The sequence below is a fragment of the Fukomys damarensis genome, unplaced genomic scaffold (genome assembly GCF_012274545.1).
Source record: "Fukomys damarensis isolate Sample0158 unplaced genomic scaffold, DMR_v1.0_HiC HiC_scaffold_11, whole genome shotgun sequence".
NCBI lineage: Eukaryota > Metazoa > Chordata > Mammalia > Rodentia > Bathyergidae > Fukomys > Fukomys damarensis.
In genome coordinates, this window is record NW_022900923.1 from 17,149,445 (window position 1) to 17,167,339 (window position 17,895).

General features: G+C 39.3%; 1 protein-coding gene and 1 pseudogene across 6 annotated transcripts; one reads left to right on the forward strand and one right to left on the reverse strand.

The window, feature by feature from the left end:
• Positions 1-3,012: 3,012 nt before the first annotated feature.
• Cenpl (centromere protein L) lies at positions 3,013-17,893 on the reverse strand. 6 transcript variants are annotated; one of them, XM_033761993.1, is made up of 7 exons: positions 17,715-17,793; positions 17,472-17,563; positions 13,099-13,400; positions 12,638-12,814; positions 9,780-10,031; positions 5,290-5,820; positions 3,013-3,331 (listed from the first exon to the last, which is right to left on the reverse strand). In XM_033761993.1, the coding sequence occupies exons 4-7, from the start codon at positions 12,809-12,811 to the stop codon at positions 3,260-3,262; spliced, it is 1,029 nt and encodes a 342-aa protein (XP_033617884.1). In that variant the 5' UTR covers positions 12,812-12,814; positions 13,099-13,400; positions 17,472-17,563; positions 17,715-17,793; the 3' UTR covers positions 3,013-3,259. The 6 variants fall into 6 exon arrangements, with proteins under 6 accessions (XP_033617884.1, XP_033617885.1, XP_010633894.1 ...); XM_033761994.1 differs by lacking the exons at positions 17,472-17,563; positions 17,715-17,793 and adding an exon at positions 17,817-17,893; XM_010635592.2 differs by lacking the exons at positions 13,099-13,400; positions 17,715-17,793 and adding an exon at positions 17,817-17,893.
• LOC104870182 lies at positions 12,948-13,601 on the forward strand (annotated as a pseudogene).
• Positions 17,894-17,895: the final 2 nt, after the last annotated feature.

Genomic DNA, 17,895 nt, shown 5'->3' on the forward strand with positions numbered 1-17,895 from the left:
CATTTCCATTTCTTCATTTTCTCATATTTTTTCTTTTCCCTTATTCCCTTTCCCCTACCCTTCCCACTTTCCCTACACCTTTAGCCCCTTTCTTCCTATTTAGGTTTTCAAATCATAAATGATTGGAAATTAAGACAAAAGGGCAGGGGATTTAGCTCAGTGGTGCCACCGCCTCCTTGACAAGCGCAAGGTACAGAGTTCAATTCCCAGTACCAAAAAAAAAAAAAAAAGTGGCCACCTGTGGGTGCTGCCTCTGCACAGGAAATTAAGACAAAAAACTGTCTTTATCCAGAGGACGTGAACTTTGTATACAGGAAATTCTAAGGAATTCAGTGGAAAAAACAACTTCAGAAAGTCACAGGATACAAGAGCAACATTCAAAATGAATCGTTTCTATATATAAACAATGTGAAAAAGAAACAAAGAAAATTCCACTGTCAATATTATCAAAAAGAATCATAGGAATTTAACCAAAAAAGTGCAGTATTTTTATATGGAAAGCTACAAAATGTTGCTGAAAGAAATTAAAGATTTAAAGGAATGGAAAGACAGTTCATGTTTAGAGTGGAAGATAATATAATAACACTTCCCAGATTGATCAACTGATTGAAATTCCCAGCTAAACCCAGCATAATAGTGCATACCTGTAATCCCAGCACTTGAGAGGCTGAGGCAGGAGGATTGCCCTAAGTTCAAGGCCAGCCTGGGCTACAGTGAGTTCAAGGTCAGCCTGAACAACACAGTGAGACCTTATCTCAAAAGACAAAAAGTCAAACAATTTAAGAGCATGAGAATCTTGCCTTGGTAGCAAGTTAGAATTAGGTTTAGCTATAAGCAACAGAGATCCAAACTAACAATAGTTTTAATGAGACAGAAGTTTACTTCTAAAACCAAGAAGTCCGGTGGAAGACTATCCAACCCTGGCATGGCATTCAGCTTCAAAAATTCTTCAGAACACGAGCTCAAGGCCATGCTCTCCGTCCCCATGACCTGACTGAGCACTACAGTATGCATCATTACATTAACGTTACAGGCAGCAAAGTTGGGCAGAGGTGAGTAAGGGAAGGGGCAAGGAAGGTAGGCACAGTGGTGCATGGCTGTCATCCCAGCTACTCCCAAGGCTGTGGCCAAGTTCAAGGTCACCCTGGGCAACTGAGACTCTATCTCAAGTTTTTTAAAAAAGGGGATCCGGTAGGCTGGATATAGGAAAGTAATTGAGTTCGACTTCAATCCTCAATACAAAAGGGGAGAGGTCACAAGGTGTACATACTCCAGCTGTTGTTTTTTGAGGCTTGCAATGTAGTCCAGGCTTGCCTTGAACTTGCAACCCTCCTGACACAGCTGGGACTATACCTGTACACCACTACACCCAGTTGTCAGCTGTTTTTTTAAGATGCTTAGTCTATTCACATCCCGTGGGTTATTTCTTGATAGGACTGTCCCTACCTAAACAGAAGGCTGGAAAATGTCACCTTTATTTTGGGCAGCCAGGCACCCCAGACAAAAACTGGGTGTGGAATACCACAGAAGACCACTGCACAGCCTCACTGGTTTCACCTCACTGCTCCGTGCACTGTCACTACACTACAGCCACAGTCTGCTCCGTTCCTCACATTAGCCAAGCTCTTTCCTTTCCCAAGCGTCTCCTCAGGTTTCAAGAACCTCCAACACCCTTCCACAGGTCTGCACAGGGCTGGAGCAGCCCAGATGTCACCCGCCTGGAGCCTTTCTTACCCTGCACGGAGCAGGACCAGTCAGTGTCTCATGTTGCACCGCCTTATTTTCTTCACAGCATTTGTCCGCATCTTAAACTATTTCTATTTTGCCTTCTTTCACTAGAATGTAATTTCCACAGACCAGGGCCCTTTTCTGTCTCCTTCACCACTACATCCTTATTCCCAACACATACATACACGTACTGTCTGGCTCCATAACCCACCCTTTCCTTAGTACCTCTGCTGTTTCTAGTATAGCTCAAATAATACCATTCCAGAAGTTAATCTTTGATTTTAGAATCACAATCCATTAGTTTCTTTCAAACAAGATCTTTAAAAGCACTGTTTCTAAAATAAAACAAAATCTATGCTTAGTGAATGAAAAGAAGAGATTGATCAGTTTTCTTCCGTAAAATGAGTGATTAAAATTCATTTAATTTACAGATATTTACCAAGCAGTTAAACTAGAAGCATAAAAAGTAAGCAAGATAACTTCCCTTAAAAGTTCACAGATGCCTTCCAATGCTACAATATGTACAATAATCCTATATAATTGTTAGTTTGTATCCTGAGCTACTGAAAAAGCCTAACACTTCCCAACTCTAAGACTCTAATTAGACGACATTAAGACACTGAGAAACACACTGCTTCATTTTAAAAGTATTTAATTCCACACTGCAAAAAAATTGAACCCTATTAAATATAGCAGCACATTAATGGCTAAAAAGATGTCTATTAATTTTTTTTCTGGTACTACAGAATGAACCCAAGGGCCTTCTCACTGAACTACATCCTCAGCCCTTTTAAAAATCTTTTTTTGTTTTTTTTGAGACAGGGTCTCACTGTGTGACTCAGGCTGGCCTTCAACTCACTACAGATGGAACAATCCTTCTTCAGCCTTGAGTGCTGAGATTACAGGCATGTGCCAGCATGTCGGGCTTATCTTTTTTATTTTGAGATAGGGTCTCACTAAGTTACCCTGCTGGGCTCAAACCTGAGATGTTCCTGCCTCAGCCTGCCAGAGTGCTGGCACTGCAGTCATGCCTCACCATACACAGCTCTGTTCATCCTTATTGTCCTTCTTAGGGGACTTTGATGGCCAGTTCTCTACAGCAAAACAACGTGAGGAAAATGTCTTTAGACATTTGTCAATGCAAAGCTAAAAAACTTACAAGTGATTACATGTTTTAAAGATCTCAGCAGATTTAAATATCCAATATTAAATACATCTCATTTGAAACCTAAAACTTTAACTTAGTAAACATTTATTCTTTAAAAAGATGACCAAAAATTAACAACATTTTCTAGAGAACGGCACTCCAGATCATCATGACTGGTCCTTAAGCACACAGCTGCGGCTCACCATGACCACATGCAGTGTTCTAGATCCTTCCTGGCTTCCATCCAAGCAACTTCAAAGGCACCATGAAGAGGCAGATGCACAGATGGATCCCGTTTCTCTTGCTGTCCCTCTCAACATAGCAAGTAGGCAAATACCAATGAAAACAGGAAGATAATCCACGACATAGAGTCCACACAAGGCCTCATTCAATTTGAAAAATTGCCAGTTCTGTCAAATATGCCAACACACCAATAAGGTATTTATGACACAGAATCTGTAGGAGGAAAAAAAAATAGAAGAAGAAATTGAAAATTAGAATAGCATAACAAAGCAATTTAATATTAAGATGATCAATGTTACATTGGTGTAATTTCTGGACAGTACATGAAGCTTACCATACGCAATGCATTCTCATTTTTATATTTCCCATTCTACTTATTTCCATTTTTTTTGTTTTGTTTTGTTTTTGTTTGGTACAAGGGATCGAACTCAGGACATTGCGATTTTGAGGCAGACAGCGGCACCACTGAGCTTAAATCCCTGGCCCATTTCCATTGTTTTGTCTTTTGCTTTGGGGTTTTTTTTTTTTGGTACTGGGGATCAATCTTGGGCCCTTGCACTTGCAAGGCAGGCAGCAAAACCACTGGGCTAAATCCCCGGCCCACCATTGTTTAATGTTGATTTAGTCAGAATTATTTCCCAGCCTACTATTGCACTATGACCTCCAGTTTGGTAGAGTGCTCTCACAACACAAAAAAGTGAACTTCATCCTTGACTCCTCTTCTATCTTACACTATTACTTAAAATTGGCCTGTTTTCTTGTTTTGAAATGTAGATAAAAATACCTAACTACAGGTTGCTGTAAAGATTAACACATTCCTGCTGGATTGAACTATTGGTGATACAGACATAGCTTGTACCACCCAATGGGACTATCCCATGCCACCTGATGGGACAGTCATGCATGTTCCACAGGTGTTCAGAGCGGCCCAATAGCAAGACAGACAAATTATGGCCTCATCATGAACATGCTGAGCTATTTCAGGCACAGAAAGACAAAGCTATGTCATGGTCTCACTTGTTTGTGGGAACTAAGCTCGTCTCATAGAGGAAGACAATACAATAGTGGCCACTAGAGATTAGGATGAGCCGAGAGAAGATGGGGAGGACAGAGGTAAGATAATGGGTACCAAGATACAGTCAGATATCAGCAGTCAGCACTAATGTCCTATATTACAGTAAGGTAACTATGGCCTATAATATTTTACTATATATTTCAAAATAACTGGAAGAATCTGCAGGTTCCAACACACTGCAAGGATGTTTGAAGAGACGGAAATGTGAATTGTCATAATTTCATCATTAGACACTGTATACCTATAGCAAATCATTATTGTGTCCCATAAATATGTATACTATACTTCAATTTTTAGAATTAAGTGTTCAACTAACATAGTAATGAGATCATAGGAAACATTCACTGAATATGTATTGTGGCTATGTATATGAATATATTTTAGGAACCAATGCTATTTCTGCTATTACCTGCAATAAGTATTTCACAGAAAATAAAATAGTATCTCTTTCCCAGTGAAGAATAAAAAGACTAAACTATAAAAATGACAGCTTATTCTGTGTTTCTGGATATATACTTTTCTTATCTGACCTAAAATTCTCTTGTTATTTTCAAAATTATTTAGAAAATTCTTTTGTTTTTTGAGACAAGGTCTCACTATATGTAGTTTAAGCTGGCCTTCAACTCTTTTTTTTTTTTTTTGGTACCGGGGATGGAACTCAGGTCCCTGCACTTGTAGGGCAGGCAGTGGAACCACTGAGCTAAATCCCCAGCCCTGGCGTTCAACTGTTTATGTAGCCCAGGCTGGCCTCAAAGTTATGGCAATCCTGCCTCAGCCTCCAAAGTAGTTATTACAAGTGTGCCATCATGGCCAGCTCAAAATTTAACAAGAAATAAATTTTGAGAGTTTCAAACTTACTACATAATAATAATTCATATTATTATTCAAGTCATCAGAGCACAAGATATGTATCCTTCTATTACAAAGCTGCATCTAGAAGGCTAAAGACTTAAAAGCACACAATAAAGTTTCTCCACTGTCTTGAATTGGCATACATTCACATGTGTTTCTACAGTGTAACGAGTAAAAGCACTATACATTTTGAAAACCTGCTAACAATAAGAAAAGTCATTTAACCATGCTTGTTTAAACTAACCTTTATTTTTCCATTGGTATGTGCAGAAGCTACAGGTGTTGAAACACGAATCAGTCTTGTGGCTGATAAATGAATTTTGAAATGCCTGTGGAAATGTGAATAAAGGCAGTCCATAAACAGGTCAACTTCTTCCTGGGTAACCTCCCCAGGTGTTTTGTGGACACTGTCCCACAAAGCTTTTGCATCCTCTGGATGTATTGCATAAGAAATATCCAGACTCTGAGGGCTACAGGGTACAGACCAAAAGAACTCAGTAGTAGCCATATAATGGTCCATTTTGCATGCAGTCCACATAGCAGCCATCCAGGAAAGATTAAATGCATTGATTGCTAAAGGACTGAAATAACAGTCAAAGGTTTTCTGAAACCAAGTTCCAATTATGGCTGTATTAGACTCTGCTCCATTTGCAAGGAATAAGGGTAGACAGGTGAAATCTTCAGAAACAGTCTCCAGAAGACTATCTCCAAATATACAGCAGAACCAACCAGTCCATAACACTTTACCTTCTCTGTTCTGAGATTTTGACAGAATCTACAAAGTAAAGTAAAAGAGATTCATTAGGTTCAAAAGTACATTTACTCCTAAATTATATCTTTTCAAAATTAATTAGTACAATAAAAATAAGTCTGACATTTAATTTGTCCAATAACCACAAAGGAAATAGTCTCCCTAATCATTATCAGAGTTTATCACAATAGTTGACATTTCTCCCAGCATTTGTATACAGTGGATATATGAAATATGGCAAGAACTTTGTGCAACTAAATTGCAAGACAAGAGACGCCTATATGGCATGACCAGGTGCAATATCCTGATTAAAAAAAAAAACCTCAATGTTAGAAGTGACTAGAAAAAGTTGCCAAACCCAAGATGCTTGAATTCTTCTACTGATGGAGACATTTCCTACAAGAGCTCTTCCCATCAACTTAAAATGTTCTTTCATGTTAGGCCCTATGGTTGCCACCAGTGGTCCTGCTCTCTCCTTTTAGGACCTGTAAAACAAATAAATATAACCTTTCTTCTATAGGAAAAACCCTGCAAATATTTGAGAGTCCCTATTACTCATACTGTCAAGTTCAACATCTCCAATTTCTTCAACCTTTCTTCCTAAGACATCTATTATATTCTCTCACTATCCTACTCCTCCGAATACCTAGTGCATTGGAGTCATTCATTAGTGAACACAATTATTTTTAAAAAGTCTGGGGCCGGGGATTTGGCTCAGTGGTTCTACCGCCTGCCTTGCAAACGCAGGGACCCGAGTTCAATCCCCAGTACCAATAAATAAATAAAAAGTCTGATTACAAGACCTAGATTACATACCTTAGTGCAATCTCAGATTACAATTTTCTGATTTTTAGTTGACAGCTTTATATAAATTACTTCTACACCCTCATTTTTGCTGTTAATAAACTAAATCTCCCTCAACTTAAATTGAAGCAGTAAATTCTTTAAGCTCTTTCAGTTTGGTCATTGTGTCAATCCATTCAGATCATTTAGGAATCTTGATATTTCTAGCTACTAACCCTTCACACTTTGCATTTGTAAACCATATAACAAACATATTCTCAAGATATTCATACAAGTTTTTGTTAAAGTGACCAAGTCAAGGTTAAGATCATAATCTTGTCTCTCATATCCCTTAAGAGATGACCATTTAAAGTATTTTCACTGTATTTCTCCTTAGATTACATAAGATTCTCAAATACTGTGAAGCCCAGAAAATGTTATAGTTTTATGACCTACGTGTCTATAACCTTGCCAAGAAATGAGACTTAATTTGAAAACCATTAGAACACGGTACCAGTAATTCAAAGGTTCATTTCTTGCAGGCCGGGGATTAGCTCAGTGGCACCAGGCCTGCCTGGCAAGTGCAAGGTCCTGAGTTAGATCCCCAGTACTGGAAAACAAACACTAAGTGTAGTTTCTTTTTGTTTTTTTCAGTACTGGGAGTGGATTTGTGGCCTCAGTGTATGCCAGGCAAATGCTCTACCACTAAGCTATATCCCCACCCCTTTTTGTTTTGATTTCAAGACAGAGGCTCATTAAGTTGCCCAAGCTGGCTTTGAACTTGCAGTTCTCCTCAGCCTTTTGAGTAGCTGGGATTATAGGCTTGTACCACCACAGCCAGCTTGAACAGATCATTGCTAATCCTCATACAAATGTTTGTTTGGCTGATGACATGCAAGTTATAAAATTTCTCTGACATTAGCTGCCTCACTTGACAAAGACTCTTGTCTATTCACTATGCATTTTCCTTCTGCAACAGAATAGTTCCTTTATTTGAGTGGCAAAGTACTGCTAAAAAAGAAAACTTTTCAGCCAGGCATGGTGGCACACACCTGTAATCCCAGCTTTCAGGAGGCCGAGGCAGGACTACCATGAGTTCTAGGCCAGCCTGGGCTACACAGCGAGTTCAAGGCTAAACTAGATAGTGAGACGCTGTCTCAAAAATACATACATATATACATGCATGCATACATAGAATTTTCTAGCCTCCCTTCAAACTAGAATATAAACAGAAGTTGCTGAGTCTCAGCAATATCTACTTTGTGTCAGGAACCCAGTGTGTCCTTCCTACTCCTTCTACTTCCTGCCTGAAATCTGAATATAATGTTTACAGCTCCACAAGCCACATTAGACCATAAGGTGACTTTTAGGATGGAAGTCATGCAGTAAGGATTTCAGAAGACAAAACAAAAGGACTGAGATTATTAATGATTTCATTAGCATCATTCCAGCTCTGGATAGTTCATCTTGAACAGTTCAAGACAAATCTTTAGCTAGTTTAATTCTCTGTAATTTAGCCTTTCTCCTATATATCATGGAACCTAACCTTAGAAGACCCTGAAATCTTTGCCAATACTATAACATATCCATAAAGTCAGCAAATTTTTTCTGTAAGGGGACAGAGAGTAAATATTTTGAGCTTTTCAGGCCATATGGTCTCTTTTGCTGCTATTTAATTCTGCTGTTGTGGCCCCAAAGCAGCCATAGATAAAGCAGAAGCAAACAAAAGAGGCTATGTTCCAACAAAACCTTATTTACAAAAACAAGGAATGGATCAGATCTGCTCTATAGACCAGTTTGCTGAGTCCTGAGTTACACAGAGATATATATCTAGTCTTTTCAATTGCTTGAGAATTTAATTTCCTTGAGAAGAAAATGTTCAAATGAGAAGGGGAACAAGAGAGCGGGGAGGAAGAAAGGAAGAGATAAGGAAAAAAAGAAAACAAAAGAAAAAACTGGAAACAATGCTTTTGTAAATGAGGGGTCCAAGAGGGGGAAAGGGAAAAAAGAAGCAAGATACAGCATGTACAGGTACAAATTCCCTATGATGAATGCTATCATTCTGTATATCTAAGATGTACTGATAAAAGTTTTGCTTCAAAAAACAAATAAATACATTTTGACAATCAAAAAAAGACAACTTAATATCCTTATTAACAATTAAAATTAATTAATTTAGGCAGGCACAGTAGCAATGCTTGTAAACCCAGCTACTTGGGAAGCTGAGGCAGGAAATTTCAAGTTCAAGATCAATCTGTCTGGGGATCTTAGCAAAACTATTTCAAAATTTAAAAATATAAACTACCAGGACCATGGGTTCAAGTTCCAATACCACACACAAGAAAAGAGAAAGAGAAAAAAAGAGATTAGTTAACTTAGAAGAAACTCATGATTTTATTATGAAATAATAAATCTGGTTTCTTAAAAGCAAAAGATACTCATTCCTTTTATACATTACTTACAGGAAGGAAAACAAAATATTACATTTCTGAGAGTAACATGGTATGATGTATTCCACTCTGAAATGTTACTTTTTTTTAAACTAAAATCTGCTTCCAAAAATTAAACCCAAGTAAAAAACATAAAATTAGATATGTCTACAAATATAAGTAATTATCTACAATAGTGACTAATAAAAATAAAAATGTCATAATGAAAAGTAGGGGCAGCATGAGCCCCATTTCAAGACTACATGACTACACAGATTCTGATAAACAAATAGATGCATACACAAATTTTAACTGTGATTTTTTTTTTTAAAGACAGGGTCTCTCTACGTAGTTCAGGCTAGTCTTGAATTAACTACGTAGTCCAGGCTGGCCTCAAACTCACTGTGATCCTCCTGCCTCAACCCCCAGAGTGCTGGGATTACAGGCCTGTGGCACCACACCCTGCTTAACTGTGATTTCTAACTTTCTTTGCCTTTTATATATTTTCTAAGTTTCCTAAAATCAACATGATTTTACATACACACACACTTGCAGACATACACAGTTTCCTACACATGTAGGACAATATTTTTTAAGATGGTCATATCTAATTATTCGAACTTGGTCAAACAAACCTAAAATAGGTTCAAAATCACTAACGTGGGAATCTAAAAAAGCAGTTAAAAAAAGAAAACCAAACACAACAATTTCCAAAGCAAGAAAATGCAGGTCCTTTTCCTCCAGGAAGCAAGTACTGCTTATATACAACACCTGGACGAGAAATGCTTCAGGGTCCCTCTGTGTTCCTTTCATTCCTAGGAGAGTAGAGAAAATCACTTTGATGTTGAAGTCTTCTCCCACTTCCACAGCGAGTCCTTTTTGCTTTTCAGCAGCAATAAATGCACTCAGAAGTCTTGAATACTCTTTGAGATTAGTATAGGAGAACTTATACAGGGGAGTTAAGCTATACAAAGTCCACTGTTTATGCAGAAGGAAGGCGACTTTCTGAGGATCAACATCTTCCTAAACAAACAAGAAACAAAAGATAATGAATGAAGAAAAAAACAACAAAAAGCAAAAAACAGAAAAACAAAAACTTTTGAAAGAAAAAGAACGATTAGAAAAAGAATCACTAGAGAACTGACTATAGCATTTTAATTATTTGATACAAATCTATTACTGAGTACCTTATCTTTATACTGCAAAGATCATCTCAAAATAGTTTGTGGAACTGTTTGCAGATCTTTGAAAGAGGCCCTGCATCTGCCAAACATTCCTTTCTGGAATGCGTTTCCCTTGGTCATTCATACAGAATATCCCTTTACTTCACTCAGGTCTCTGCCTAAATAAACATCACCCAAGAGGCCACCCTATCTGAAGTAAGCAGCACCTGCACACATTCCAGCTTTGCCATTCCGTATCTCTTGACCCTGCTTTATTTTTCTTCACAGCACTTACTGCCACCCAAAATATATATTTGTCTGATTTTTATTGTCTGTCTTCCCTAAAGTATGAGCTTAATGAGGTGCGATTTTGTCTATTTTTTTCACTCTAGTACTTGGGATAATGCCATCTAGAATAGGTTTTCAGGGCTGGGGATTTAGCACAGTGGTTCTGCCACCTGCCTTGCAAGTACAAGGACCAGAGTTCAATCCCCAGTACCAAAAAAAAAAAAAGAATAGGTTTTCAAAACAATTGATAAACACTTACGTTCTACTTTAAGAAACTTCCACTTATAGGTTTTGAAAGTACTAACTTTCTGAAGTACCTAATTTAAAGTTTGGCAGCACTGGCCATGGTGGCACACTCCTCTAACACCAGCTACTTGGGAGGCTAAAACAGGACACAAGTTCAAAACCAGGCTGGCCAACTTAGTAAGATGCTATCTTAAAATAAAAAAATAAAAAGAGCTGGAGATGTTGCCCTGGGCTCAAATTCCCAGTACTGTCACAAAACAAAACAAAAAACTATTTGGCAACAAATCTACAATGCTTAATTCAATAGATTAAATAAAAGATACTTGAAAGTCAGGGATATAGTTCAGTAGCACCAAACTTGCCTCACAAGTGCAAGGTCCTAAGTTCGATCCCCAGTACCAAAATGTGCTAAATTACTGCCATCAAAATCACTTACAAAAAAATACAGCTTCAACTATCTTTTGGGCTTTCACTACCGTTGTCTACTTGAGAAAAAATGTCCTAGCTAGAGCCTTCACTGAAACAGTTATACATGTTTTTCTTATAATTATCAAAATATACAGCAAAATTATTATAAGGATGAGGAAGCACTGAACTGGGACATTCTAATATTTATATAAAATTTGTTTTGAAAAAAATTTGTTTTCTAAGCTGAGCGAGGTAGTACACGCCTATAATGGCAGCACCTAAGAGGCTGAGGCAAGAGGACAGCCACCAGTTCAAGGCTAGTGTGGACTACACAGTGAGTTCAAAGCCAGCATGCATGAATTACATAGTGAGACCCTGTCTCAAAAAAACAGGAAAAAATAAAAGCAAACTTTGTTTTCTTGTTAAGAATTATCATTTTCATTATCAGCACTAGTAATTTAAGAAACTGTCACAAAGAAGCAATTTGTCTCCTATCCCAAGCAGCTCTATGCATACAATAATGACAAGAAAAAACAGCTATGATGAAGGTAACAGGACACAACACTTATGTAGTCTCCTAACCAAGAATATGTAACTCAAATGAGGAAACATCAGAGAAACACAAAGGAGAATATCCAGGTATTTTCCCCAAAGAGCTTAAGACATACTACAGTGATAATGAATACCAATGTTTATAGCAGCAAAATTCATAACAGCTAAATCCTGGAAGCAGCCTGTATACCTATCAGCAGATGACTGGATAAAGAAAATGTGTCATCTATATATAATAGAATGCTGTTTGACTGTAAAGAAGGACAAATTTGAGACAATTGTAGGAAAATGGATGCACCTGGAAAATATAATGTTGAGTGAAACAAATTGGACATACAGGCTTAAATACCTTATCTTTTATTTGAGTAAAGCAAAGCACAAAGGGATTAATAGAGGATAGAGAGGAGACAAGGACATGGATCTCCTGGGAGCAGGGGAGGAAGGGGGAGCAGGGGTAGAAATAAGAATACAGATATGCCATGTACCAGAATCTAATAACCTCAATGAATGGAAACATTGTATGCCATAAACACGCACTAAGATTAATAATATCAGGAAGAATGAAAATGGGGAAAGGAAAAGTAGAAGACAAAAGGGGAAGAAAAAGGAACAGGGATTAAAAAAAAAAAGTAAATTGTATCAGGTACATGTACCCAACTCCCCAAAATGACTGAAATGCATCTACTGCAACCATGTGCTAATAAAAAAAAGATTAAAAAAATAAATAAAATGGGGAGAGGAGGAAAATGAATTCTTCAAAACTGTAACTATTATAAAAGACAAAGAAATAATGTGCAGAGGATCCAGATCAAAGAAAATTACAAGATACTAAACATGTAGTCTGATGGCATAAAATTATTTATCTTTTTCTCAATTTGTTAGCTGAGAGGTTAAAATACACATAAACAGTAATGGAAACTGAAGTTTCAGATATTCTCATTTTTCACTGACCTGAAGAAACACAAAGCATACCTGCAATTGTGAACACTGAGGAATCTTCCTTCGAGATGGGGTTGGGAGAACTGAAACCTGCTTCCTGACTGATTCCAATCGTCTCTGCAGTGGGGTGGCTCCTATAAAGTAATCTTTAAGACCTGAGGTTGCGCTTTGTCTAGGAGTTGATTCTGATGCATTATAAGGATCCATAGTCTACAATACAAAAAGAAAGAAAGAAAGAAAGAAAGAAAGAAAGAAAGAAAGAAAGAAAGAAAGAAAGAAAATCTATTTTGTTGTTGTTTTCTAAAACAAAACAAGAGAATTCGAAGCACTAAAATTTTAACTCATGCTAACAATTTCACAGATTCCTCTCTTCACCACAAAGGAATTCTTTCTTTCCTTCCCCTTCATTGCTTTTTCTACCAAATTTATATTTCTCGTTGGTTACTGCCATTTTAGGTACCTCAAACAGAGTACGTTCAAAATTAAATTCAGACCTGGGGCTGCAGCTGTCCTGGGAGAGCTTGTTTGTTGCTGCTGCCGTGCTGGGGGCCCAGTTTTCAGGCACAATACCCTGTGAGGCCTGGGGCATCATAGGCCATTCCTGATGGTGTTACAAAGCTGGCTGGTCTCGGTGTCTGTCAGAGCCATGGGGAACATGCTCCCAAGCTTCCCAGCCCTCTCCTTTCTTTATGAAAAGCTCCATGCTGGCAAGCCAAACCTTGTGAATGGCCTGAAGCTCAGACTCTTGGGATCCGACGCTCTCATCAGTGATTAGCTGCTTCTGCACCACTGTTATCTGTAACAAGAGGGTCTATCACATCATTTGCTGACCTTCCTTGCCCTGGGACACTTCTCTAAAATGCTTGCATTAGGAACTGCAGTTCCCACGACTGATGTCCTGGCATCCCTGATGGTGGCAAGTTTCTCAATACTGGCAATGCTGGTTGTGCTCCAGTAACTAGAAGAACCAGAATCCAGGCAGAAGAGGAGGAATTGAGGCCAGTATTACCCCGTCCAAGACTCAGCATCTTCCATCATCTTCCACTTCTGCTGACTTCATCTTCTCTTTAATTTTCTTTTTGTCTCCATTCTTAGCCTCTTTATCTAACATTTTAGCCTCTTGTTTTTCTGGTTTTGCTTTTTTCATTAAAAAAGATACATCATGCACACAAAACACATATAACATACATATAAAGATAATGTTTAATATCATCCAAGTCAAAAAATTACCAGCATCTCAGAAGCCACTGTCCTTCCCCAATCCAGCATGAGCTCCCCCACCCCCACTCTTTTCCAGCCTTCTGCATCTTTTCCTTTTATTGTTTTGACCGGGTTTCAATGGCCTTAAACTTACTATGCAGCCCAGGCTGGCCTTGGACTTGCAGTGATCTTTCTGTCTCGGTCTCCCAAATGCTGGGATTACAGGCTGTCACCAAACCCAGCTTCTTCCTTTTATTTCCAACCTTGATTTGACTTGTGTGGTGGGAACATGGGAACTGTGAGATGTAAAGCTGCTGCCCACCAACAGCAGCTGTGACCAAGGGCTGCTTTGAGGGAGAGTTCACATGCATCCGGTCCCTCTTTGATGATGGACCCCCAAGACTTGGAACCATCCCAGGGGCAGGCAGTGCTTCCAAGGCTGGGTCCCTCTGTGCAAAGAAGACTGAGGTTCTGCTCTTAACCACAGGCAGGAGAGGGTTGGAAGGGTCTAGGCTGTTTTTAGACCTTCTGGTCAGCTGTGGTATTTGTGTAACAAATTTTGTAATAAATAGAAAAACCTTCAAAAAAATTATATTCAACTCCTTTGTCCCATCCTTCCAAAAACTAGTTGGTCCATTTTCAAAGTCCTATCAATTTTCTAAGTTAAATACATTTACATAGTCCTCACTTTCATTCTTTAACATGTAGTCATAAGCACATTCTATTGATTTTTTTTCCTTCAATATTCCTGCACCCATTCTCAAAGCTACTTCTTTGGCAACACTTTTATTACTACAACTGAGAGATCTGTATCTAAGAGTAAACTGTTCTTCTAAAAAATGGCACTTTAGAGCTGGGCGTGGTGGCGCATGCCTGTAATCCCAGCACTTGGGAGGCTGAGGCAGGAGTTCGAGACCAGCCTGGGCTACATAGTGAGTTCCAGGTCAGTCTCAACTACATAGTGAGACCCTGTCTCAAAAAACCAAAAAATATAATAAATACAAATGGCACTTTATTGATATTACCTATGCAAAAACTTTTAAAGTAACAAGATAAATCCTCAATTCTTCTGCTGGGTAGTGGCTTTGCAATTTAACAGACACTCTCAGGAACCAGAAATGGATTTTCTAGCCAGGAAACTGGAAGACACTTTTATAGGCACAACCTCAAATCAGTAATACTTCTGTAGTCAAGAGAACCTAGCCTACAGAGAAAATGTCTCAGTTGCTGCCTTTCAAGCTGCTTTCACACCTGAACATGGGATTTCCTTCCCACCAATGCTTCTTCAGGTAGAAAAGTGACAAAACTGAGCTGGGTGGAACATAAGTCACAGGTTTGCGAGTTTCAGTGCTCCTGCCTATCAGGAGTCAGAACTGGAGCTGGAGAGGCTCCTGCAGTCATGGTGGTCTGGAAAGCAGTACCAGCAGCATGAGGGACTTGCACCTGGGAACATGATCTCTCCTCATCTGTGGGGGTGATGTGCCACAATGGAAGTAGAGGCAGATTCTAGAAGGGCTGAATCACCTGGGGTGGGGGTTGTTCACCTAGGCTTAGGGATAACAGTGATCTCCTGCTAATTCGTTCTCCTTGTGCTTCAGTGCCTTCCTAGCTTCATCTAGATTCTCAAACTCCAAATATGTGCAGCTTTTAGATAGATAGGGACGCATCCTTTCAATAGACATGTCAATCATTTACGCTTTCCCATAGGTGTAAAATATCTTCATGATATGTCACATTCCTGGTGAGCCTCCCACTGTACACTTTGGTGGGCCTAGGGTTTTTCCTCTATATCTCGTTAGGAGGGTGAAGAATCTCTTGTCATATCTGCATCAAGAAGGACTCAGAAGGCCAGAGGAGCTGCAGCATGAGCTAGAATTTTGAGTGTTTGACACAGGAAGAAAGCTGAAGCTGCTATCCAGGCCTGTGCTGGGGCTGGAGCCCCGACTGTAAATTAAGCTGACCAAAGCCTGGTGCTACTGCTATCTCTGGAAGTGCTGCTCTCAAGTTTTATCCCTGTCATAGTCTTTCTTACTCCACTCCTTGGTGGCCTCTTTATTTTTAAAGCAACCCTTGGACTCATCAGAGAAGTCTTTGTGTTTGATAGAAAGATTCACTTATTTTGACTCCTAGAAAACTCTTCTTTTTGTTCAAAGCAGCAATGGTGTCCTTATCTGAGCTATCGCTTCTACCTTAATTCTGAGAAAAGATCCCTTCTTGATTGTAATTTACACCAAATGCCAGCATCTTCCTGCCACTACCTCCCTTTGTTCTCAGCCACAATTTAAATTGCAGCTACTTTAAAGCATTCCAGCTTTAAAAATATTATTTAAAAGGGAATTTTAACCAATTCCATTTACACAGACTGCTTCTTCCAAGTTTATTTGGGACAATAATTGCTAAGATTTACTGAACATTTATCATGTTCCAGGTACTCTTCTAACCTCTTAACAAATACTGTCTCAATCCTCAAACAACCCATTAGATTGGTTTTTGCATTCCCCAGTGTATAGACAGGAAGACAAAGGATTAGGGCCAGGGATTTAGCTCAGTGGTGCTGCTGCTTGCCTCGCAAATGCAAGGTCCTGAGTTCAAATCCCCATACCAAAGACAAGTCCAATCAACCAACTTCAAAGTTAAATTGGACTCTTTCACCTCATCATGAGTTCTTTGATATGTATGTTCAGTGATCCTTGCTTGTAAAATTAATTTTTTCCTAAGAGACTAGTGTTAATCTAAAACCTACAGCAATTCCTGGAAAAATATAGACCTTTCAGGAGAAAATTAAGTATCAATTTGACATTTTAAATTTGCAGGCTGGGTCAACTCCTCTTAATGAGGTGTAAACAAAGTTGACCATTTCTCCCCAAAAAAAAAAAAAAAAAAAAAAAAGACAGGCGTGTTAATCATTTTAGCAGGTTTCATCTCCTCAGGGGAAGCTTTCTGAGATCCATAGAGCTACCTCTCTGTTCAATTCCTCTTGCACTTATAGTTTGTTCATAATACACAATTAAAACACAGTTGTGAGCCAGGGATTTAGCTCAGTGGTTCCGATATACAGTTGTGAGCCAGGCATGGTGGCACAAACCTGTAATCTCAACACTCAGGAGGCTGAAGCAGGAGGATCAGTCAGTTTGAGGCCAGCCTGGGCTACATAGTGAGTTAAAAGAGCAGCTTGAACTGTCAGAACAGAACAAAAAAAAACTTGAATTGTAGCCAAGTGTAATGGCTCATGCCTGAAATCCCAACACTTAGGAGGATCTCCACCAGTTGGAGTCCAGCCTGAGCTACACAGGGTTCAAGGCAGATGCGGACTACATAGCTAGGACCTGTCTCAAAAGAGCAAAACACAAACAAACAAACAAACAAAAAAACACTCTTGGGCTGGGGATTTAGCTTAGTGGTTCCAGCGCCTGCCTCGCAAGTGCAAGGACCCGAGTTCAATCCACAGTACCAAAAAACAAACAAACAAACACCCTTATTTCTCTTTTGGTTAGTCCGTGAAAAAAGAAACCCTAATGTAATCACTTTCTACATCGCCACAAAACCTGAGTCCAACTGCTCCAGTGCCAACCAAGTCACACAAACAAGTACTATAAAGATAAGTGCCACACAACATGGCAAAACGCAAAGTTTACAGCCAGTCTTGGATCTATACAAAGCATCTTACCAATAAAATGCCGTGGTGACTCTGTCACCCATTCCGGATTCATGAATAATCCTTCAAGTCCGGCTCCAAAACTATGTCTATACTGAAATACCCTGAAGAAAAACAGACAAAAAGAGCCACCAAAATGACAGCTAAGCGAGAGCCCGGAGTAACCTCAGGCCGTCCCCAGCTCCCTCCCGCTCCAGAAGTGAGTTCACCCGGGCGACGCCCACGACTTCTACCCGAAGGGACATTTCCGCTTACCTGGCCGCCCAGCTTCGCGGCCCTCACTCTTGCAGAGCCAGTTTCTGTCCGCGAGGGAATCAGCATAAGACAATGCGTGTTAACCACTCTGACTGAGCCTACCTGAACTGAAGAACACAATTGAAATCCCGCGGCTGAGAAACCCGCGGCCCGGCCGTCACCGCCCTCCAGTTTAAAACTA